Below are 26,358 nucleotides of genomic sequence, written 5' to 3' on the forward strand. Positions count from 1 at the left end.
TACATGTACCACCTCTTCTCACTAAAACACCTTTTATATCCCCTTTCTTTTCTGCAGCATTAATCAAAGAGCTTAAACCTTCAGCACAAAGTATAAAGAGATAAGGTGACAAAGGGTCACCTTGTCTCAACCCCCATTTTGGACAAAAAACCTCCCCAGGAGTACCATTAATCAAGATTGCATAGCTAACTGAACTAACACACTCCATTACCAATTGAACCCACTTCCCACTAAATCCCAACTTCATCATCAAAGCCTTCAAAACCTCCATTCAATCCTATCATACGCTTTGGACATATCTAACTTCAAAACTAAACTTCCCACCTTTCCTTTCTTGCGAGTCTTCATTGAGTGTAAAATTTCATAAGCGATCATAACATTATCAGTGATCAATCTCCCCGGTAGAAAAACACTTTGATTACAAGTAATAATTAAAGGTAACACTCACTTTAGCTTATTAGCCATTACTTTTGCAATAATCTTATACATCACATTACATAGACTAATAGGGCGAAAATCACTAACATCCACAGCATTTTTTACTTTAGGAATTAAAGCAATAAATATGTGATTTAAAGAAGAAAGAGTACCCTCTCCATTTAGGAAGCTAAGAGCAGCTTTGCTAACTTCCTCTCCAACAGCATCCCAATGTGTATGAAAAAAACCTGCACTGAAGCTATCTGGTCCTAGGGATTTAAGAGGCCCCATCTGTTTGATTGCAGCATCCACTTCTGTTCTGGTGAAAACCGAGTCCAACTGTTGATTCATCTCAACTGAAACTCAAGCCTCCATGTTCTCCAAACATTTATCAACGATCTCCAGAGATAGTTCTGAAGAAGTGTACACCTTTGTAAAGAAACGCTGAAATGTTCCTGCAATTTCTGCTACATCTGTCAACACTATATCATCTTCACCTTTCACGCTTTTGATAGTATTCTTTTTTTTCCTCTCAGTAGCACATGCATGAAAGTAACGGGTATATCTATCCCCTCTTTGTACCAATGCCTCTTTGCTCTTTGTTTCCATGTAATATGTTCTTATTCCAGCAGAAAACCTATCCTCAATTGAATCGACTTCACCTTATGAATGTTATGTTCATCCTCACACTCCTGTAGTAACTTCAGTCGATCAGACAGCACCTTTAATTCCTTCCCCTTGTTTTGATCCAGTCCCCTACTCCATCTCCTTAAACTTCTCCCACACTTTTCAAGAAGACTCATGACATTATGCACAGGATCCATCGTAAGCCTCCTCAAGTTCCAGCTATTCTTGACCACATTACCACACTCCTCTTCTAGCTCCCATCTTGCCTCATATTTAAACAGATTCCTACCTCTTCTATTTTCCTCATCTCTACCACTAAACCTCATGAGTAAAGGTTTATGGTCCGAGCTTCTTGCCACTAACACTCCAATCTCATAATCTTGGAACATGTTAGGCCAAATAGGGTTAGCAGCCACTCTATCTAATCTCTCTTTTCTATATGTTCCATCCCCATGTTTATTGCTCCAGATAAACATATCCCCCTTAAAGCCAAGGTCATGCAAGTGACAACTCTCTAAAGCTTCTCTAAATCTCACCATATGCACTTCCCTCCTAGGCTTCCCTCCCCTCTTCTCATTACTAAACAAAATTTCATTGAAATCCCCAAGGACGCACCAAGCATGCTGAAAATCTGGTTTAAGAGATTCCAGAAATTCCCATGCTTCAGTTCTCCTTGCTGCATCTGGTTCTCCATAAAATTCTGTTAATAACTACCTCGAAGAAGAATCTACATCTTTTATCCATGCACTTATATGTCGTTCAGAATAATTAAGTACTTCAATTTGAGTTTCAACTGTCCAGAACAATGCCAAGGCACCACTTCTACCTTTGGCATCCACTACAAAACAACCATCATACCCCAGTCTCCACTTGAGTCTACTGAATTTATTTGCACTTAACTTTGTTTCCATTAAGAAAACAAAATTGGGTTTCTTTTCCTTCACTAGCAAGCAAAGGTCTTGAACTATCCGAGGGTTCCCAAGCCCTCGGCAGTTCCAGCTTAGTAGAATCATTTGGCTTGGTGGGGCTGACAAGCAGCCACCACCATATTTGTTTTAAGCCCCTCAGAGGCATTTCCATGAGCAGTTCTAATGCGCTTCAAATTCTTTTGCTTCTCAATTGAGAATCCAACATCCACACATGATCTTTTAGCATTATGTCCCTGGCACCCTGCAGTAGTTCGAGTACCCATCCCTCGAGCCCTTCTCTTCCAACTGCGAGTCTGTTTGCCAGCTTTATTTCCAATTTCTGCAGCTACCTTCTCTATCTCGACGGACACAACAGCTTCAATTGTGTCTCCCTCATCTTCTATAACATAAATTCCAACTGGCCCATCAACGCCACACAAACCACATGCTGGGCCTTCTTCATTTAAGCCCATATCCACGCCAGCCCATTTCTCTATATCCCTTTTCAAAACCGCGTAATTCCCTTCCCCATTTTCACTCCCTTTCTCTTGACCAGTATCAAGCGTATCCTCCATTACATGTGATGAAACCGCTCCCCTTGATTCTCGCTATCACCATTATCTTCCGCAAGCACGTTACGATCTACATTAAATTTCAAATTTCCCCCGGCGTTGTGCGACTGTAATGGATATGTTGTTCTCCAACACGAACTTGAAGAATTTTTTCCAGTCCTGAAAAAACTCCCTTCTGCATGTACATTAGATCTCTTCCTTTGTAATGCATCAGCATGTAACCATGGCCTAAACTGAGCAGTTTTTCCTTCTGTCTCAGAAGACTTGCCCCCTTCACCTGAACAATTACCCGAAATATGCACAATTTGGCCACACTTAAAACATATCTTGGGTAACTTTTCGTATTGGATAGGAATCCACTCTCGGTTGCCTCGTACATTAATCATCCTTCCTCGAGCAATTTTCTTCGTTAAGCATATTTCCACTTTAATCCGAAGAAATTCTCCCCACCCCACTCCATCCTCTGGAACATCTACATTGATAATTTTTCCCACTGAGTTGCCAATATGTATACAGCATTCCTTATTCATAAACGCCATTGGCAACTGATGAAGTTGTAACCAAAATTCTTCATGATCAAAGGCCATCCATTACGGCTGAGTGTAAACATCAAAATGCTTCATCACCATTAAACAATTATCAAACAACCACAGACGTCCAACCATTACTTTTTGCTTGTCTGCCTCTGTTTCGAACGTAATAATAAAAACATTATTTTGATACTCCATAAAAGATGCAACCTTGCTGATCTTCCAAATTTTTCCATTGTCGAACACAACACCTCCCTTCTTATCACTCTTTCCGACCACACTTTCCCCACCACACTCCTCTCTCCTTTTCGTCCTGCTTCATCTGGAACCTCTCCTTCTAGCTCTATAGTTTCATTCTCATCTTCCGTTAATCTCAGATTCTCCCACTTCTCTTCAAGACCTTCCATTTTGTAGTTCACCTTCGCAACCACACTACCAGACTATAACACTCCTCCTTTTACTCCTTGAGAGAGAACAAGAGAGGAAGACTTGACGCTTTCCACTTGTATCATTGATTTTCTCTTGTGATGGCCAAAACTAAGCCCAAGATAAACCTCTCAAACAAGCCATTATATAACCTTTATAAAAAAGACTACGGAAAACGAAACGAAAGGGTAACGGCAAGTAACTACATACAAAATTATTTATAAGAAAAAAAATTGCGCACAAACAAACCAATAGAAATGGATAAAATCTAAGTACTCTAGATTGAACTTTATTGTGCATAACGTTGACAACAAAGCTGGGTCTTTCTGATGTCTACTGCAAAAAATATGAAACCGAGTCACTTCCTCTGAAACCATTACCATATCTTCGAAGCAGGAGGTCTATCTTCCAAATCTGAGCAAATAAAGAGCCTTTTTACTTAATTAAATTCTCTCACAGGCTTTCAAACACCCAAAACTTTTAAGACCCTTTTACTAGTTCTATAAAAACCTACCCACCAACACAGAAACAAACTCTAGATTCCGATAACTTTCCTGGGAGTCGAACAGAAACTCAATAGAACCCAGAAAAGGGCAAAAAAATGGATAGTAACGGGGCAAAAAAATTTCTAATCTTCACCTCAGCCGTGAGAGCAGAGCTTGAAGACAATGGATGATCAGTGATGGAGTCGACGAGCGAAGTCGAGGAAGATGGAAGGCTCTGGTTCTGTCTTTGGTGCCAAACAAAGAGAAAGCGTGGGAACGAGAGAGGTCCAAATGTGAATAGAGAGAGTTGAGGAAATGAGAAACTCAGGAAGTGGAGGAGTGAGAAATTAATTAAAAATGTTTACATTGATGAATAGAATCCTCTAGATCTAGCAGTTTCTTGTAGCTCAATGTAAAAATATCTTTAAAATACAAGATCCGATGGAGGGTGTTTTGAGAGCATTTCTTTATATTTTTAGAGAAAAATGTATTATACAACATCAGTTGGGAGTGCTCTTAGAAGGATATATATTTGAGGACAATTTCTTGGTAAAACTTCAATATTTGTAATTGAGTCGTGCTACAGCACAAGACGGCTCCCGACAAGAACAAAAAGATTTTTTTTTATACTTTTAAACATTTTTTTAAAAATAAAAAAAATCACTATATTACTACAAAACACTTAATCGTTTAAAACGAAACGCTCTTCCACAGCTGAAAAATTATAGGGCAGCAATCAACCGGATGCAGTAGTTTGATTGCTTGTTTGTGATTGCCTTTACTAAGTACACTAGATTCATTCCTTTTGCTCTCTATCTCCTAATGCCAACTGCAATCTAACATCTGCAGCATCAATGCATAGTAAAATAGGTGGCAGCTGCTCTCTATGTACTTGTAGTTGAGTAAGGACTGTAAGCATTAAGTAATAAAAAAAATTATCGAGACCCATTTCTCGATGACAATAGCATTTTTATTTGTAATTTACCCAGCAGCTGCTGGGTTGCACCAAAATCCATGATTCTATGAAAAAAAATTCTTCTTATCAATTATTATTTATTACTTCATACCTTACATTTTATAAAAAAATAGTTTCACACTTTATGAAAAATACTCTCACAACTTATGAAAAAAAAACTATAAAATTTAGAATGTGAAAATAAATAGTTACTAATGCATAAAATTCCTCCCCTATAACTCAAGAAGAAGAAGAAAAAGATGGAAGAAGAAGGTCCCGTGTTTGTGTTACCAAGTCACACAGCATATGGGGTCCAATTGATCTACCTTTCTTTTTGAAAACTTAACACGCCACATGAGTCCCCATTTGCATCTGCCCATCTCCAAGTAGAGGTACTTATTACCTTGACTTCCATGCTTGTCGAATTGGTTTGTTCCAACGTTTATGAATCCATAACTACCAACATTTATTGATCTCGAATATCTACCCAGCCATGAATATTTATCAAAACAGTATTCTTACTGTGTTATCCTAGTTATATAGTTCACTTTTGCTCTATTGATCATTTGGTGCCTTGCATGTAATTTATTAAAATATATATATATATATGTGTGTGTGTGTGTAAGGTGGGTTCCTTAATCTCTTTTATGTTTGTATTTTTAATTTTTTAGTAAGCTACTTGTTACTATATGGTGGTGTCATTGCCACGTCCATAGGACAAAGTGAGCGGTATAACTAGGACAGTATAGTAGTATTTTTCTTTATTAAAAGGATGTTGCTACTCCGCCGCCCAACATTTACACACCCCTAATGCAATTGCACTTTTTTTTTTCCTTTTTTTAAACATTTTTTAAACATCTTTAAACATTTTTTTTAAAAAAATACACAAATATACTTGTAGTCACTTCCTTAACCATTAAAGAAAAAAAAATGTATAAACTGTCAAATTCAAGAGACAAATGAGGGAGAAACTAGCATTTTCCTTAGCAAAATAGCTCAGCCCCCCTTCCTCCCCAATCTTTGCGGATTTAATCAAAAGAGAAAAAGATATATATTGAGGGTCAAAAAGGCCACAACTTGCATTTGCTCAATGTTTGTGTGGATTGAGAAGCAGCCCATTTTGTGGTTTCGTGTTTTCTTTGTTATTGTGAAAAATGGTATTTTCAATTGCCAAAAGCATGTAGCTTAATAAGTCTAATATAGTTGAGTACTTGATCCTATTCCTAATACAATAAAACTAGAACAAAAATTGTAAAAACATTGAGTTTGATAAACCTCTCACAAGATATTCGCAAGATGTTATGTGGGATCCTCCTAATCTACCTTGTCTCACAAAAAGCCCATGAAGCTTCCTAAAGGATAATGTTCTAGCGAGAATTGGCATTTCATGAGTTCATGAGACGTGTTTGAGACCTTTCAGTCTAGGGAATTTGTAAGAAGAGTTGTCTCATTTCCTAAATATATATGCTTACATATCAGTTGTACACAAAGATCTTACAAAAGCAAACTAATTACACCACAACCACAACAAAAATTTTATGTGTAGTCACTTTTGCGTACTTTTTAAGCACTCTACTAATGTGATTGGCTGCATCATTTTTTTTAAAATATAAAATAACTATTAAACTTGATGTAAGATGTTAAATTTACTTTACAATATAAAGTGATTTATAATTTGGCGTACACCATAAATACATATCAGTTCATAAGTTTGCTTTTTTAAGATTCCTGTATAGATCAAATATTTTTCTTTTTGAAATTCTTAATGATTTCTTAAGCTAGAAGACTATGAGTAATTAAATACTTCCAATTATTTTTCCAAAAGAAAAATTAAGTACTTCCAAATCAAAAGTTTCTCTCTTTATACACGGGGCAGCCACCCAATGTTTTATTCATTGTCCTTTGATTAAGATCTTGATCATGAAGTTGATCAATTTGTTGATCGAGTTCATTCCTCAGTACTTATGCTAAGAAGGTGAGCTGCATGAGCCATATTTAGTTTTTTGAAAAATCTTGGGAGTCTTTGGATTGGTTGTAGTCAATTCTCTAATGAGTTTAAAGTGGTGACCATTATAATATACAATAATATACATTTTTACTAAATTTGGAATAAATACCATTCTATTGGTAAATACTATCGTTCAAACAGTCCTTTGAAACCGTTCGAATGGTTAAATATAGCCTTCAAACAGTTATGTACATATAAGTTATCATGGGCGAAGGCATTTCAACTCTGTCGACCTCAACCGTTTGAAAACTGAGAGAAAATGTTTGAACGTCCATCAATCACCGTCGTCTACCGTCGTAATCACCACCCACGTCGAACGCTCTTCTTCTTAAGTGAAGGTATGCTCTTTAAAAGTTATTTTACCATTTATTTTTATCTTCTTATTTGTTTTCTCTAGAAAAATTATATTTTCCATTAATAGGCACCGTAGAACACCACAAAACCACCGTAGGATGATTAGAAATGAAGAGTAGTATGTGCTTCGTCGAAAAAACCCACGAAATCGATGTATTTCATGTGTTTTCATGGCCGTTGTTCAAACGTTTTAACCTGTCCGATCGAACACTATTTTTGACGTTCGAACGTTATATTATATGCTCGACCACTACAGAGTCCATTCAAACCAATTAGTTTATATTAACTTATTAATTTATCTTCATCGTTTTATTTTGTTGTTATATCAATTAATTTATTAAATTGCTATTACTATATAATTTTGTGAATATTTTCTCATATTACATTTTATCACTAATGTTGAATATATATTTTATTTTTTAAATTTCATGTTCATAATAATGTCTTATAGGAGTCGTAAACGTGTCAGGTCAGGGAACCTTCTATCCAAACAGTTCGAGAGAGGACTGTTTTACTAGAGCGGCAGGTAAAACTGTCTGATTTTGCGACTCTTATATGTGAGGGCCATTCCCTCCCATCAGTATTCAACGATTGTGGTTGGACACCAATCCTAGATCAACGAGAAGAAGCAATAGAGTTCATTTCCTATATTGACATCGTCGCTAAGTTCTATAAAGAGCTCGGTGGTACCAGCCCAGACGATGGATGGGCATACAGGATTTGTGTCCGAAGAGCTCCTGTTATATTTTTAGCAGACGGACTCGCTGCATATCTCAATATTTCTAAATTGGTCGATGCATATCCAAACCTATTGCCTAGAGAGTCTGGTCCTTCAGATGATGCGAAGACGGCTCAGGACGAATGAGCAGTTTACACGGATGAGGTCGATACCCTCGCTGATCATGAGATCAGAGACTTGATTGTTGGTCCAGATGCTCCAGAGTACGATAGGACGAAGAGCATTAGGCAGGTAGATTTATCTTCTTTCTTCAAGATCGTGAATCTGATAATCGCCAACAATATTGACCCTTGGCAGCAAAAGACCGAGGTTGGCATGGATCGAGCAAAATTTATGCTACGGGTCGTGCGTGGCATTCCAATCGGCCTCGTGGGGTATATATTTGAAAGGATCTAATCAGAGACTCGGTACATTATGATAGATATACTACTGTTCGGGATCACAATCACTCGATTTTTTCTATATTCCGGGATCGTGCCAGATGTTGCCAAGCATTCATGGGAGCCGATGAGACCGATCAACAGAACCACCCTGTCACGAAGCACAAGACACTCGAGACTTTGTTTTCGTGGACCAATTCCGGACCGGGTTGATATTCAGAGAGATGCACAGTCGGAAGATCCTGGAGTATCGGCTGGTGAGGCATCTATACAGGCCGAGGCATCACACACATCTACTCGGGAGGAGATGGGCGATATACTGTGTGCTAAGATCGGCATACACACATCAGTGGCGATCGATGCAGTGCATATTGCCATATCTGAGTTACATACAGAGATTACTACTAGCATCTCTGAGTTACATGCAAAGATTAATGCTAGCATCTCTGAGTTACATACATAAATTCATGTCAGTAATGCAACTCAGGTCACACTCAGTATTCTACTGACACAAGTAAAGAGACGATTAGCTACATTCGAGGATGTGTACAGAAACCTCGAATCACAATAGTTTCTATCTTTTATTTATATTTTTTTTGTTTTTGTTATGGATAGTATATGGTGTTTTGATAATTTGCTTTAGTTATGAATTAAATATTCTTTATCTTTTTCTAGATTAATTATTCATTTATATTATGTGGTGTATGACTGATAATATTTATTTAACTAAAAACCTTATTTAACATAAAAGAAATCACTAAAATATTTTTAAATTAATTACATAAAATTAATTTATGAATTCAAATATATGATATATATATATACATTTTTTTATATTTTGAGTTATGTACAGAAATTAATATTATACGTTCGAATGTATAAATGTAGTGTTCGAATATGTTCAAACTAAATATGTGCCGTTCGAACGGTCTAGAAACCTTCCCGCCAGATTTTGCCACCAAATCTATTCCGTTTGAACAACACAATTGCCGTTCGAACGGTTTTGAACTTTTCCCGACAAAATAAATTATTTCCCCCCAAAATATGGATTTTTGTTCGTTCGAACGCATGTGACTTTTTAAGACGATCTAATTCATCACAGAAGATCCTGTTCGACCAGATATTTATCCGTTCGAACGGTTTTGTAAATTCATCCATTTTTTTAGATGAAATTTGAATTTCGTCTCAAAAAGTTACTTTTCAGTTCGTCCCTAAATAATTTTATCCTAAAAGTAAAATTTGTTGTAGTGACAGTTGGGGATCATGCAACACTAGCAAAAGCAGATGATAAAGTTAAGAATCTATCTGTTGAGATTCATGACAAAATAAAAGAGACGAGAAATCATGTTTGTGACAACCAATAATTTATATATATACTTCTTTATTTGATCATGTTTGTAAAGTATTTTGGTTTCTTAATATGTGTAATCTCAAATATGTATAGTACTGATGATGATTAATTCTGAGACCCAAGGGATCAAATTCAATAACATGCATGTTACCCTAGAAAAAGAATTACTACACATTTTAAAAATAGCACCCTCCAAGCTCCGAGGCTCAAGGCATGCAAGACCTAGATATTCAAACGGCTAGCTGGAAGAATCAATATTATTTTCCTGCAATGAAGAACAGACTGCAGGCTCCTCTTCAATGCACCAAAACCCAATCTTCACCATTCTCTCCAAGCTTGGTTCGTCCACTTCTTCTTCAGGCACCAACTTTGAGTTCATTGTAAGTAACTGCTCGAAGAGAGACATCCTCAATCAATTCTTGATTATTAGTTTTATAAGTAATCCTTTTGTATGCCCAAAGACGATATCTAAAGATAAGAAAAGCGGAAAGGCTAGCACAATTAACGGGATAGAAAGACATGCAAGACCAATGACTAAGATAAACTTTCCGAAATTCTTTGGGAGCTGTTGCCCCATTCCTACTTGGATCGAAATTGGTGTAGACCGAGTGGCTCTTGATATCATGTGAAATCATTACTTGTCCCAAAAATTTAAGTTGAGAGAAAGAGGTAGATTTTATTATTTATTTTATATCTTAACATGCATGGTTGATATCTTGTCAGCTTTATCTCTTTCACCTTTATCTTTATGTGTCTAACGTAACATGCTTTCACCTTCTTCAACTTCTATCTTTTCCTTCTCTCTCTTTTTCCTGGTGGCCTCGGCCTGGTTCATTTTATCCTCAACACTTCTAGTTGCCTTTAATTCTTTTAATGTTTTATCGCTTCCGTTAATAATTTTGTTATCCCTCCAACTACAAACACCAACATTTCTACTCAAAGGTTGCATGCTATCATTTACTTACCAATCTCTTGCACTATTCTTTTATCATTTTTTCTTCATATATCGGGTTTTTTTATTTCACGTTTAGTAATCTAACAAGCATTCAGTATCTATTTGATGAAAAATGTGTTTGTTGAATAAAATCCAGTAGATCCAGGCACCAACGTCGAAGGTTAGATTCATGGAGCATATCAAGGGGCACGTGCACGGCCATATTTATGGCGTATACACAATACATTCCAACCACGTGAGCAAATAGCTTTTTGTAATTAAGTCAAAATTATAATCAAAATGGGTCAAATATCATTGTTTATATGCATTTAGTTGTATTTTTTTTTAATTATAAAGAGAGAGTGACCACATGTCCATGAGTGATCCCCGCCCAAGTTTATTAATAAATCCTTAATTATGGCTAAGGAATACCTTATACAAAATTCATCAAAGCTGGGGATTTACAAATAAAAACAAAAAATCCATCAACCCAGCTGAAACTTATTTACCACTAAAATAAACAAAGACAACCAATGAAACAAATTACAAGAATCATTATAAACAAACACGAATATAAGGAACACTTCCTATGTCTAGTCTAATTAAACCCCTAATTAAAGCTGGAATCCCATCATTCCCAACCCATAACTTATTTAAACCTTTAGCACCCATTTTTGCTAAAACATCTGCAACGGCATTAAACTCTCTAAAAATATGGTTAATAGAAAATTGAATCCCCTCCAATCTCTCCATCATCTCTTCCCAAAAATCTTCCAAATACCATAAACTACACCGTTTCTTCTTCAACCAGTCCACCACCAATTTTGAATCCATTTCTATTTCCACCTTTCTAAACCCCATAAGATAAACGGTTCGAAGTCCATGCAAAATACTTAGCACCTCTGCAGCATAATTGGAATGTTCTCCCAGGAAATTCAAAAAACCACAAATAAATTTACCATTAGAGTTCTGTATCACCCCACTAGCACCAGCACCACCCTCACCCGGATTCCCCATAGAGCAACCATCAATATTTAATTTCACAAAATCTACTGCTAGTCTCCTTTATTGAACAAATTTTACTATGTTATTAGTCAGAGGTTTAAAAGGAATTTGCAAATTCCTCAAAACCAGTTCATCACATGCACTTATTTTCTTTAAGTCCTTAATCTTCAAGGCCAACCAGCCAATATTTAGTCGCAACAATTACTGAACCAAGAGAAACTCTTCTATCCTCCATTCTTTCTTGACATCTACTCCACCACAATCTCCAATAAATGATGGTAGGCAAAATACCAATTAGTTGACCCCCCTTAACAGACATTTTTGCCCTTCTGTGGAAGAACTCAACTCTCTCCTGCCATAGCTTTCCTTGCAGGGAAGGCAGTCCCACAACTGAAACAAAACTCGCCCACACCTGTTCAACCAGCTCACCTTTAGCTAACATATGATCCAGATTTTCCTCCTACCTAGTTAAGCAGCAGTTGCATTTCGATACCATGGGGATATTCAATCACCAAACCTCCTTATCAACTGGTAAACAATTATGCCAAGCTCTCCACATTGTAATTGAAATTTTCTTTGGTAATGTCGGATGCCAAATCCAATTTGCCCATGCAAACTCTAGAACCCGAGCATGAATGCACTCCAATGCATTACTAGTTGAGAACTTACCATTACTGTTTGGGAGCCAAATAAGGACATCAACACTTGGTTTAATTCTGCCAAGCCTCTCAACAATCACTGCAGCTTGTTCATTCCCCAACAACCTGGAAAACAGTTCTTTATTCCATCCTCTATCACCCTTACATGCTTCCAACTGCAAATTCGGTAATTCCAAGCTTTCTTGCGTATCAGCCAGAGCACCCAAACCCGACCAATTATCCCTCCAAAATGAGATCTTGCCATCTCTAACCTTCTATTTAGACTTATCCAAAACCAATGGAATACATCTCACAATCATTCTCCAAAAATCCGTTCCTTTATTCGAATCAATTTCTGTAATATGCCTACCTACTACATATTTTTTTAAAAAAAAAAGGCAGCCCAAAGAGATACTTGAGACAGCAAATTCCATGCTAATTTCATACTTAAAGAATGTTGGACATCATGTAAATTCCGGATGCCTAAACCTCCTACTAATTCTGGTTTACACATTTCCCTCCAAGCAAACTATTTCCTCTTTGGTTTGTCGTCAATGCTACCCCAAAAAAAGGTGCTCATTATGAAATGAAGTTTATTAATGACCTGTTTCGGAGTGTTCAAAACCGAAAGCAAATGAATCGGCATACTTTGGATAACATGTTTAATAAGTAACAATCTAGCACCGCTTGAAAGCATTTTTGTCTTCCTACCTTTCAGCCTTCCTCGGATCTTTTGAATCATAAAATCAAAATGCCTGACCAATAATCTTTTGAGAAAATCGGAGCTCCCAAGTACACAAAAGGAAAATTACCTTCCGAGAATCCCAAGATTCTAAGCAAGCTTCTCCCCCGATGTGCACTAATATGTTTCAAAAAATAGATAGAGGACTTACTTTTACTTACAACCTGATCTAACCACCCTTCATATACTTTGAAGACATTTGAAATTGCCCTCAATGATGCCTTTCCTCCATTTGAAAACAAAACAATATCATCCACGTAAAAAAGATGAGAAATAATAGGAGTACCTCTAGGATGAGAAAAAAGGAACAATCTTGCCAACTTCAACCTGCTTCTTTATCAACCTGGTCAAGACCTCTTCCATCAAAATGAATAGATAAGGGGAAATTGGATCCGCTTGATGCAATCATCTCCCTCCTTTAAAGAAACCTTTAGGGATTCCATTAAGCCCTATAGAATACCACGATGACGATATACATTGCCGTATAATCCATAATAAACAATCAGAGAAACCAAAGGCCTTCAACACATTCAGCAAGAAATCCCAAGACACACTATCATACGCTGTCGCCATTTCAATTTTCAACACAATATTCCCTCCATGACATGGCTTGTGTATTCCATGAATTAATTCTTGAGTCAAACTAATATTTTCATGTATGCTACGTCCTGTAACGAACGCACATTGCTCTGGAGATATAATCTTATGGAGAATAGGTGAACGACGATTCACCAATATTTTTTAACAAATCTTATAGAAGACAGAGCAAAGACTGATTAGCCTAAATTTATCAAAACTCGTAGGATTACTTACTTTGGGAATAAGTTCTAAAAATGTCGCACTATAAAACCATGGTAATGGAATCCCATTAAAAAATTCCCTAGCTGCCTCAATAACATCCGAACCCACTATATGCCAACATGACTTATAGAAACCTGCACCAAACCCATCAGGGTCAGGACTACTATCGACCGGAATGGAATCTAGAGCTTCAAAAATTTCCTAGGTCGAAGGAAGGCTGCACAACACCTCTTTCTCAAGGTTTGTAACAATCGGTTGCACCAAACCAGAAAAATCAGGCCGTTCACGACTACTCCTAGTTTCATAAAGGAAAGACTAAAAATATTGAATAGCTCCATTATGAATATCCTCAGGAGTAGAAAGAACAGTACCATCTTGTAAAGCCATTGTAAAAATCTCTTGATTTTTCCTTCTAGAAACAGCACGGAAAAATTCTGAAGTTACCTCCCCTTTAGTAATCCATTGCTGCTTAACCATTTGGGACAACAGCACTTGCTCTCTCTCATTCCACATTGATAATTCTACCTTAGAAACAACAAGCTCATCCTCAACTTCCTCCGAATAGTTTTCTTGCAATAACGCCTCTAAACCTTCTACACGACACTCAAGATTAGCTATATGATGCTCAGTTCTACCAAACGTCCTCTTGTTCCAATCTCGTAATACCACTTTTAATCTTTTGAGTTTAATCATAAGCTTCACCAGACCTCCTACCTCCTGTTCCAGATCCGCTTGCCAGGACCTCATAACACATTCAAAAAACAGATCATGCGATACCCACATTTGTTGAGATTTAAAAGATGGGAAACCATATCGAATATTATCTTGCTCGAGCTTTATAATCATGGGAAAATGATCAGAAGAAGATCTGGCTAAGTAAGTCACTCTTGCCTCCGAAAACTGATTTAACCCATTAATATTCATCAAGACCCGATCCAACCTCGCCCATTGTCTAGACAAACCATATTGCCCATTACACCAAGATAGCAAATTTCCAGAGAAAGGCATCTCCATAAGACCATTAGCTTCTATCCACTCATTGAACTCTTACATAGCCAGAGCTAAACAAGGGCGACCCCCCTTCTCTCTTGGTCCGAAGGAATAATGTTGAAATCACCAGCCACAATCCAAGGCATCTGAGAATACCTTGAATTAGCTAGTGAATCCCACAACTACGTCTTCCCACGTAAGAACATTTCGCATACACAACTGTCAATAAAAAATCTTGCAAATTATAACCAATTTTAACGGAAATAAATTGGTCTTCCATACACAGTATCGAGAGGTTCACAACTTGGTTCCAAAAAAACCAAAGCTTACCACCCACAGCATCGTTTGATAGACAATACTCAAATCCCAATCTTTCTTTCCATAAAACCAAATGAGACTCCTATAGCATGGGTTCAGCAATAGCAACAACTTTGGGCTTGTACTTCTTTACTACAATTTTAATCTCCTTCGTGATGTCCCTAAACCTCTAGCATTCCAATAAATAAAAGACATAATCAAATATTTAATTTAGAGGGCTTACGAATCACCCTCTTAGAACTTCTCTCCTTCATAGCTTTTCGGTTATCATCAGCTTCCTTCACAATCTTAGAATCAGAGACCACCACTTTGTCCTTTGCCAAATGTTCCATTTCACCATCAGTTTCATTCTCCGAGCAAGTCTCAACCTCAACAAACCATTCTGCCTCTCCTACCAGGAGATCAACCCCTCCTAATTGACGCTCAACACGTTCAGGCAGAACTGCCTCAATAACTCTTGGGCTCTGGAACATGAACCTACTCCCCTCAAATTGTTGGGGTGTGATCTCCCCGTGTTCTAGATAAGCTAATTCAATTGGGCCCACCTCAACTGATACCTCCATCCCCTGCCTTTCAATGTGCCCCTTTATTCCCTGTCCCAACCCTTCGGGAGAAACCACTAATTCCAAATTCATCCTAACCGGCTCTGAAGCAATAGAATCCATGATAGCAAGCTCCTTCGCATTACACTCTGCATCTAGAGCATTACATCCTGTATCTTGAGAACCCAAATTCCCCTGATTAATGGATTCACCTAACAGAACACCCGATGGTATTTCTTTATTAGCCTTCTGTGCATCCGTAGCCTTACCTATCAGAGTATGATCATTAACTGAATCTTGCACATTACATTCGGCACCTTGAGTATTACATTCTGCATCTTGAGCATTACATTCTACATCTTGAGCATTACATTCTGCATCTTGAGAACCCAAATTCCCCTGTTTACTTGATTCACCTAACTGAAAACTTGACGGTATTTCATTATTAGTCTTCTGTACCCACACTCCAGTGAAACCCCCATCTTTCTTCCCCTTTGAAGCCCCCTCTTCTTTCTTCTTCACTTTCCATTTACACGTTAATACATTATGACCCTGCATTTTACAATGTACACAATATGCCAAGAGGGTCTCAAATTCTACTTCTTGATAAAAACTGAAAGGATGATGAGGAGTACCAATCCATAAAGCCTTGAGCGGATCTTTCGAAACATCCATCTCCACACAAACGCGGGCCCCATCCGTCCTCGTCGCGCATCTGGTAGAATTATCTCTCTCAAGGAACCTTCCAATCGGCAACGTAATATTTCTTAGGAGATCCTAATGATAAAAATTCGGTGGCAAACCTGGAAGGTTTAACCACACAGGGACCCTCACAGGTTCTTGTTCCTCATGATAATCAATAGTTCAGTGAAAAGGCCGATAAGAAACACCATCAATTTCGCAACTTTCCCTAGCAAACGCCTTTACAAAATCTTCCTCAGTTGTCATATGCACAAAGACATTTCTAGGTTTTAGCATAGAAGATACAATCGGTTGCTTACTCAGACCCCATCTTACTCGGATAGACGACCGGATGGTATCCAATGAAGGTCGTTGCCGTAGAAATTTCAACACCAAGGAGAACTGAAACGATAAGGCAGATCAATCAATCTTCATTAGAAAAAATGATGCAGACTTCTCCCTCTACCATCTGTGGCGCTCGAAGAGGAACCTTCACCTCAGGAAGAGGTTGAGGAGAATCAAGAACCACATATCCGCAAAAGATCTCGAGCGAGGACCTGACGCCGACGCTGAAGCCGTAAGGCCAACGACAGTGGCCATGAAACCCTAACCAAAAAGATTTGACTCAAGGTTCCATTGGAGAACTTCTAAATCTTGGAGCAATCTTGGAGCAAATATGGTTTTTGTGCTTCTAACAAATATACATGAATATGTGTATAAAGAAAAGATAAAAATAATATTTAAATGAAGTAGATAAATATCTAAGGATTGAGATCATGTATGGTGTTTGATCATCTGCAAGTGATTTACTCTTAAACAAGTAGTGATCTGATTTTGAGAGTAGAAAATCAATACTATATATTGAATTTGATAGTTTAGCAAGCCATTTATGCACGTAGTTGCATACCAACCAAGTACATCGGGATAATATTATAGCATTTCGACGATATCGACAATCGAAGAAAGAAAATACTTTTTGCTACGGATCATATTAAGTCAAATCAATCATTCTACCAATTAATTCCCTTTGATTTTGATTTTTTGTGTTTTATAATTCTTCATTTAATGCTGTAAAAAGACTTTTCAATTTCCAATTGCCAATAAATTCTTCAATTTCCCTTTTCTAAAGAAATTCACAATCAAACAAAGTTTAGGATTTTTTTTTTCTTCTATTTTAGGGTAATTGTGATTATTTAATAGTTTGGGAATAATTTTCAAAGTAGATTTTTTTAGGTGGTGGTAGAAAATTAGGCTGTAGTTTGAGGGGATTATCGTTATTTTTTCATATTTTTCTTATGTGACTTATATATGTACGTATATAGTACTAAGTTCGGCAACACCATACGCTCGAAATAGGGCTTAACTTTCTAATAGCACATAAAAGGAGGCCATGCATAATGGAAGTGCAACTATAATCAATATGGAAGGCCGCACAAGCTTGATAGCAACAACTTTGAACTTCTTTAAATCCAATTACAAATCGAGTTTTATGGGAAAAAAAAGGAAATACTTCACTCTTTTAAATAATGAAGAACTAATGCTGAAATGAAGATTGAGTCGATGGAGGTTCAGCTATCTCTATAGTACCTTCCAACATCTGAATCACCTTCTTAATTGAGGGGCGGACTTCTGGGTCTTCTTCTATGCACCACAACCCAATTTTGATCATCCTTTTTAAACTTTGCTGATCAACTTCTTCATGCACCAGCTTGCTAAATTCATTGGCTTCGAAACAGTCATTGACCCATTTTACAAGAACTGCCTCTCCTTCTGGAGCATCGTTGTCAACACTCTTGCGACAACATATAATGACGAACAACACAATCCCAAAACTATAAATATCGGCTTTCACGGTGATGGGCATCCCCTTGTGCCATTCAGGGGCAACATAACCTCTTGTCCCTCTCACCCCAGTGAGAGTCCTGGAATGATCTAGGTTTAATAGCTTCGCTACTCCAAAATCTGCAATTTTTGCACACCCATACTCATCCATTAATATGTTGTTGGGATTGAGGTCGCAGTGGATGATGCGGGTCTCGCATTCCTCGTGTAAGTATAGAATACCTCTTGCTATATCCAAAGCGATGTTAATTCTTTGTTCCCAATTTGGCTTTAACTGGGATTTCAAAAGGTAGCTAGAGAGTGTTCCATTGCTCATGTACTCGTATACCAAAAGCCTATTGGAACCATCATGGCAGTAACCTAGCAGGCGGACAAGGTTTCTATGGTGGGTTCTTCCAATGGACCTCATCTCGTTTCGAAACTCCACTTCTCCATCAGCCACCATTTCTTGATGAAGCCGCTTGACGGCAATTGTTCTCTGCCCTGACAAGGTGCCCTTGAAAACTGTCCCAAAAGCGCCCTTACCTAGTTGTTCGCTAAAGCCACTCGTCGCAACTTCGAGCTCATTGTAAGTAAATGCTCGAAGAGAGACGTCTTCAATCAATCCTTGATCATTAGTTTTATAAGGAATCTTTTTGAATGCCCAAAGACGATATTTAAAGATTAGAAAAGCGGAAAAGGCTAGCACAATCAACGCGAAAGAAAGACATGCAACACCAATGACTAAGATATCCATTCGATAAACTTTCCGGGGTTCTTTGGGATCCATTGTCCCATTCCTACCTGAGTCCATGCCTACTTTAACAAGCGTTGTTGGGCTTGGGTTGCCAGCTTGATCCTGTTGTGTTCTTCTCCCAAATGTCAATGGAAGTTTTTGTTTCTTGCATTCTTGGCCCTGGAACTGAGCAGCTTCACAATTGCAGTCCTCTAAACATGCCAGGTTGCATTCTTCTCTCGTCACAGAGGACAAAATGGCATATGTGCTTTCTATCCATACAATGTTTTGCAATTCCTGAACAGTGTACTCTATATGGTCATTTTTAAAGGCACAACTTTCTGCAATGAAGTTTCTATTGCAACCCAAATTTCTTTGCTCCTGATTGATGAAAACAAAACCAGGAGGACAAGCACAAACAGGTTGTAGACTTACGAGATCACAATAGCCATTGATGCCACATATGCCTTTAGGAGTGCATCTATCATCTGGCATAGACCACTCGATTGATTGACTACCATTCTCAATCAAGTTATGAGAATACACCCTAAATATCCCGTCTGCATCAATTGTGGCTCGATACATCTTCCCATCAGAGGGAACAGCTCCATTGTTGATGTTCTTCACCTCGGCACCACTACTATTGAGCATGTACAGGCGGCCGTTTCCATCTAGCGTCAGAGTTGCATTCTTTCCTACAAAATTTGTATTTGCTCCCCAATAAGCATAGTCTGGAGCATCAAGAGAACCTACTGGATACATCACAATATTCCCATCGGTCTGCATCTTGATCCGAAAGCTTCCCATCGAGTGATTGGTTTCAGTGATACTAGAAACGAGTTGATTCCCAGCTCGTAGGAGTAAACCTGGCAAAAGGGTGTCTGTTGGGTAATCAAAACTTTGCCATATAATTGTTGAATTCGAATTGTAGAGAACAAGGTTGCCAGGATCGAGCATGGAAACAAATAAAGCAGGTTCTGTAGTATTGGCAATGGTTTTTTCTTGGCCTCCCACCTCTTGCAAGATGAGCCTACCATCGTTTGTCAATCCAATGGTGGCATTGCGAGATACCGGAGGATCATTCCGGTTGGCTGTCCAGACAACAGTTTTTTGGGGAGTTCCTTCATACCATATGCCAACTGCAAAGCCACCACCAAAAGGAAAGAACCCAAAGGCAAAAGTGCCGGATTGTGAGAACAAGGATGAGTTTCCCGTGGGAGAGAGAGAAGAGCCTCGGCTCAAGTTGAAGTTTCTCTGTTGAGCATTTGCCATTGAAAGGGCCAAAAGAAGAAGAAACGAAAGTACCATAGAAGCCTGCATGATAGACTCAGTTAATGTTCTAACAGACTACGGTGTAAGCTGTACAAACCTCTGAGTATTGATTTGCAGAATTTGATTTCTCTTTTGAATTCAAATTCCATCTAGCTAGTGGATGCATCTGCTTTTGACGAGGCAAAATCATTTGACATTTCTTTTCATTATCTTCTTCATTTTTTTCCACAGGACAAACAAATAAAGGGAGAGGTGGGGCTCCCACACCGATCGAACAAAAACCTTGAAATTTGGACAAAAATGCAAATACTAGACCAACAACCTAGAAGCTTGCAACTTTTGTCAAGTATTTCCTTTTGATTATTCTTTCATTAAGGTCTACAGAGGTTTTAATCAATACATATACGTAGTTTTGATTAGGAGTTGAAATGACATATCTTCATGAAATTTGTCGTTGGATAATCCAATATATAATATGGTTCTTTCAATTAATGTTTTCAATTTACGTAATTAATTATGCATGTCAGCTTATAAGGGCACATGAATGTGAATATTGTATTAATTTATGTAAGAATTAATTAATAAGAGATTACCAATTGCTAACTCTAATCGATTGATGATTAATCATTCAGTAAAGTCCTATTTCAACACTTGATCACAGCTTGATCAAGATTAATTAAGTTGATCCTCAAAGTAATATTATCTTCTCATGATGAGACTCATGCTTGTGATCATCATTAATACTAAATTTTTAGATTTAAATAAATTGTTTTGTGTGGCAGGAAATTAGAAAGGACATCGTATCATGACTGCTACAGCCAACCAATTCTGAAAGCAGGACAACTTTATTCAAACTGGATTGTATATCGCTGCATGCTAGCTGAGATATGGAAAGCCCTACCACCAAATAATTTCAAAGTCGATCAACATTTGTCGTCTTCAAAAACAACAATTTTTTTATCTTCTGATGACCGTCCACATGCCACAACTTTCACGGCACGTCTGCCGTGCAAGACGGTGCACATACATTATAAGAAAAAGTTTATTTATTACCAAATATTTCTTATTAAAATATCTATTTTCTATTAAAATAAATCTATTCTCATCATAAATAGTTATTTTCGACGTAACAAATAACTTGTCATAAATACTCATTTCTCTTAATATATGTAGCTAGCACACCTTATATAGATGATCGATTCTTTTATTGGTGAGAGGCTAAAGTGGTAGTGCTTCTAGAAGTCAAGAAAGCTTGAGCTCGATCTAGCTAGCTAGGCACTATATGACACCAGTCAACTTGTGAAGAAGACTCCCAAGATGTCATGCATTACTGTCACACAACCGAGTTACATTACAACAGGCCGCTAAAGAATTGCTCCAATCATTAATTATGACATCATCAAACTCCTCAAAGCTAGGGTTCTTCTCCTGCATGGTTCACCCACAAAGCCATATATATATACACACACACACAAGAAGTGTTAACTTATGTCAGGATGGATGCATTCTTCACTTAAAAATCCAGTACTCGATCATTTCTGAACCCCATGAAACCGTCGTACTGGATTTGCTTTTCTTTTAATTCATGAATATATATATATATATATATATATATATATAAAGAAGAAAAATAATGGTGAAAGTTGCCGGTTTTATCGACCAAAACTCTCGTTTGACTTCTCCAACTTTGTTTATTTTTGCTATGAAAAATTCTATACACCATACTACCATCTCATTTTTATTCTACTATACAAGATGTAGCACATTTATTACCATTGAATAATCCCTTGTTGGATGATTCTTTATCATCCAATAACAATAAATATACGGCCATATCTTACGTAGTGAACCGGATGAAAATGAGATAGTGGTGTAATATATAACATTATTCTTGATCTTTTGCTATATATGTTTCTTTAAAGTTTAAACTACGTACAGCTTTTCTTTTTTTCTTGACAATGGTCCGGTACATGAGATTAATTGTGTTGATTAATCATTTGTACATGAGATACACTTCCCATTTTGGTCGTGCTAGATAATTATCGGGTCACGTCAAATTTTAGAGACAGCCCCAAAGAGATATTAGCTAGGAAACAGAGGTTTTTACTTTTTAGTACTACAGCATGGGTTCGGAAAGACAGCCCAGGAGGCCTGCTTTTTAGGGCCTGATCAAGCCTTTCATTCATATCCACAGTCGCAACATCAATCATTGGGCTTGCTCCAATGTCATTCATTAATTTTTATATATTGGGCCACACCTAGACTTGTTATTACTACATCCTTTTATTTGTTTATTAACGTCCATCAAGATTTCTGTCCATCTAGATGGAATCTTAAACCGTATATCGAGAAAAACTTAAGCATTAACAACATCCTATTTGAATAAAGTAATACTATACACCACACTATCATCTTACTTTCATATCTATCAAGAATCTCCATTGAGAGTTTTTATCCACAGTGCAATTTTTTATTTTTTCAATAATTTTTAAACTCCTTAAATATTTTTTAAAAAATCATAAACTCATTGAAAAGTACTTTCTTAATCATTAAGTAAAAAAAATTCGATACAAATCCATGATAAGATTTGTCACTCCGAATATCACTTTCCTTTTAGGTAATACTTTAAGGTTCCATATCAATTTAACCTTTTACAAGTGTGTACCAAAGGTACTTAATTTTGTGTTTTATACGCATTTTCATTACTCTTGGTTTCTAGGAATTGGCTAATTGACAATATTACTTCAAGTTTTTCTCCATTAAAAGTGAGGAATAATTTTAAAAAATTGGATAGACATGATCCTCTTCGTTGGGGCGTATCCCAAATAATCATCGTACGGGCAGGATTATTAGGGTATCTTCGAAAAACAAGTATATGCGAAAGCCATTGTGAGGAAGAGATTTGTTTTTCAAGTATGTTCGAAAAATAAGCTTGTAGGGTTGGACATGGAATACCATAAAAGAATTAGAGCCTTGTTTGGGTATACAACTATTCTCATATATTCTCATACAACTTTACTACTATTTACAAATTATTTATTACTATTTTATTACTATTCATAAATTATTTCATTATTATTCACAGATTATTTGCGATCCTCTTGATATCGAAACGGAACCTTAAGGTGTCTTCCTTAACATGATCAATTTGTTTTAGCCGACTTGACTGTATTTAGCTGGATTGACAGATCATGAATGGTCTAATACTCTTCATCATAAAATTCGAATAATTTGCAAGAACAGTTCAAAATTAAACTTTTTTATACAAAACAAGATTTAACATATTAATATTATAAGAAAGGTGTAACATTTGCACCACTTGAAACTACAACTTTTCTTACTATTTTCCCAATTAGCAAACAAACATAACCCATGCACAGATACATACGTATATATCGAGCAAATCCAATTAGCAGGGCATGATGTGAGTAGTCTTCGTCTCATACCTCCCCAACCCCAAACCGCCGCTTGCGGCGGACTTGAACCCATCCCTCAAGACCTTAAGCAGCTCCGCGCACATCCACCTCACATGGCCCTCGCAGTACTCGCTCTGCATCACCAACAGCAGCTTCGTCACCCCATTGCTCTTCACCACAACGTCCTTCACCTTCCTGTCTCCATGCAAGCAGCACATTCCCCACAGCACTGCCACCGCGTCCTCTGTCCCTGCCTTCATCAGCCTCTCCACTACAGCCGCCGCGCACTGCTTTGAGTCCTCGCTTATGGTCGACCTACCCTCCCCGCATGAGGCAGCCACTGATAATAGGTTTAAAGACTTCTCGGCGGTGGAAGTCTTGGTGTTGGGGTTTGAGAGCCTTTCGGAGAGGACTCGAACGAGTCCCAACCGGATGAGTTTGGATTTTCCAAAACGACTACCTGAGACGGCGATTAAACACGACAAAATGGCGTCGTGTAGGTCGGCTGTATCGGCATTGTCAGAGCTCAAGAGATGAAACAGCACCGAGACAAGGTCCTCCTTTTCTGCGATTCCGCGTTTGGATTCGGAGTCGGAAGCAAGCGACTCCAAAATCCTCACCGACTCGATCTTCGAGCTTAAACTTCCGTCTCGCAAAAGCAAACAAATCGAAGAGAAGTATTTTTGGTTATTGCTTCCGAAAATCAACCTGTGCACTCGTTCTTCAACTCCCTTTTGTGACATAATCAAATATAAAACCCTAACAACCAACTCCAAAACCTCTATCTCCCTACTTTTGCAAAGAAAACTGACGATGACCTCCACGAAGCTTTCGGAATGAGCCAGAAACCTCCGGTTCTCGTCGCGAACTTTCGCGAAGTCCACAATCTTTGCCAGGTAATCATGGCAATCAAGCTGGCCGCCGTTATCGCCCTCAATCATGTCGACGAAAACCCGAACTTGCTCAGACGAGATCGAAGCGGAAGTACTAGACGAGGAGGAAGACGGAGAATTGAGTGAGGAGTGGTGGTGATGGAGGAGCCAGAGGTGGATGAGGCGATGGAGGGTGAGGTTGGGAACAAGGTGCTTGGAGGGGAGGACCTGCATGGTGGCTGGACAAGTGTCGTGGCCGGACTCGAGCCAGTGCTGGATGCTGGAGCGGTCGTAGGTGACCCCCGTGCACAAGCTCACAGGGGATTTCATCACCTCCATGGAGATGGGGCACCTGAAGGGACTGGGTACGGCTATGGACAGTTCCTCCCTACCCATTGTCGGTACAATTAAGCTGCAGTTGCAGAGCAGAGTGGAGAGTTGTTGTGGGAGGTGGGCTGTTTTTCAGGACACGGAATTTAAGCTTTTTAAGTGCCAGGAGCGACGTCGTGTTGAAGTGAGGTGAGTCACTGGTTGTTGGTCAAATACGTGTTGTATTAATTTAAAAATCCTGAAGTCAAAACTTGTGCATTACTTTAAGGGTGTATAGAGCGTGGAATAGGGGACACTTGAATGGGTCAAGGAGACCTGATCTCTCTCTAGGTTGATCAAGTCAAGTTTCTCTCAAGACCCATACTACTGTCAAATTGAATGAACCAATTGCTGTGAGACAACACCTTTGCTCCTAGCATTAGAATCTTATTTGATTTCTCAAGTTCACATAGTATTTCAACATTTACTAGAATATTTGTGTTCTTTCGTCCTAAATTTTGTATCCCTTTTCACACGTAATGTTATAGATTATATTTTAAGTCGGCTACGTTTGGATGTTAAGATAAATTGAATTGAGTTGTAAATAATAGTGTTTTGTAAGTCTTATTGAGATGGGTTTAACTTTTTAAGTTAAAATGTATAAAGTAAGTTGATATAAGTTTAACTTTTTTATAGAAAGTTGAAAAAGTAGTGGGTTCTATCAATGATTGGTTTGAGATGAATAGTTAAGTTTAGTTTAACCATCAAACACAACCTAAATAGTTATTGTACGTTTAACTAATCGATACATATAATTTAAGATGAACAGCAATATCGCTCCATTTATTATTATTATACGGTGATAATCAGTACAAATCTATCTTTGAGCACGGGTTTGAATTGCGAAAAAATTTTATACTTGTGTGAAAAATATGACGAATCTTGTTATAATAATAAAAAAAATACATGGAGGTTTATTGATGGTTTCAAAGAGAAATGCAACGACGATTTGCAATTAGTCCTCAACGTGGGTGGAAACATATAATTATAGAAGATAAAAATAGAAGAGAAAGGGAAGCAACATTAAGCAGGATATGGCATTACAACTCATTCAAGAAATAAATGTACGTAGGAAAGGGACAACGAGTACTAACTACTATTTATGAGTCGATAAGTGGTGAGGCTGATTTAATAAAATCGAAAGCATATTATATATAGATTGGTATAAATAGGCCGGGAAGTTGAACGTAGGAACGTACGTACGTATAACACATTAATGTATTGTCAAATGTTTCATCCTTTGGAAAAGATGACCAATATTTAAAGACCTAGACATCTTATTAATGTCGGCCTTTAATTTGCAGTTTGATTAGGGCAAAAAAAGAACAAGTTATTAATCTCCAAAGAGATTTTTCCAGAACTTATCAAGAAGAAACATATATATATATATAGATATATATTTCACAAATATATATATATATATGAAAAATTATATTTACATTTTTAGAATTTATAAACTCGTGTTCTCT

At 37.6% G+C, this 26,358-nt stretch overlaps 3 protein-coding genes across 3 annotated transcripts; all 3 read right to left on the reverse strand.

Annotated features, from left to right (window-relative positions):
- Positions 1-2,526: 2,526 nt before the first annotated feature.
- Positions 2,527-3,111, reverse strand: LOC121243120 (uncharacterized protein At4g02000-like). The gene has a single exon (XM_041141177.1). The coding sequence runs from the start codon at positions 3,109-3,111 to the stop codon at positions 2,527-2,529; it is 585 nt and encodes a 194-aa protein (XP_040997111.1).
- A 14,715-nt stretch (positions 3,112-17,826) lies between these two features.
- Positions 17,827-20,385, reverse strand: LOC121242060 (G-type lectin S-receptor-like serine/threonine-protein kinase LECRK3). The gene has a single exon (XM_041139952.1). The coding sequence runs from the start codon at positions 20,278-20,280 to the stop codon at positions 17,938-17,940; it is 2,343 nt and encodes a 780-aa protein (XP_040995886.1). The 5' UTR covers positions 20,281-20,385; the 3' UTR covers positions 17,827-17,937.
- Positions 20,386-23,475: 3,090 nt separating this feature from the next.
- Positions 23,476-24,996, reverse strand: LOC121242061 (U-box domain-containing protein 28-like). Its single transcript, XM_041139953.1, has one exon. The coding sequence runs from the start codon at positions 24,914-24,916 to the stop codon at positions 23,642-23,644; it is 1,275 nt and encodes a 424-aa protein (XP_040995887.1). The 5' UTR covers positions 24,917-24,996; the 3' UTR covers positions 23,476-23,641.
- Between the last annotated feature and the right edge of the window lie 1,362 nt (positions 24,997-26,358).

Source organism: Juglans microcarpa x Juglans regia, chromosome 8D (genome assembly GCF_004785595.1).
Source record: "Juglans microcarpa x Juglans regia isolate MS1-56 chromosome 8D, Jm3101_v1.0, whole genome shotgun sequence".
In the NCBI taxonomy this organism is placed as follows: Eukaryota; Viridiplantae; Streptophyta; class Magnoliopsida; order Fagales; family Juglandaceae; genus Juglans; species Juglans microcarpa x Juglans regia.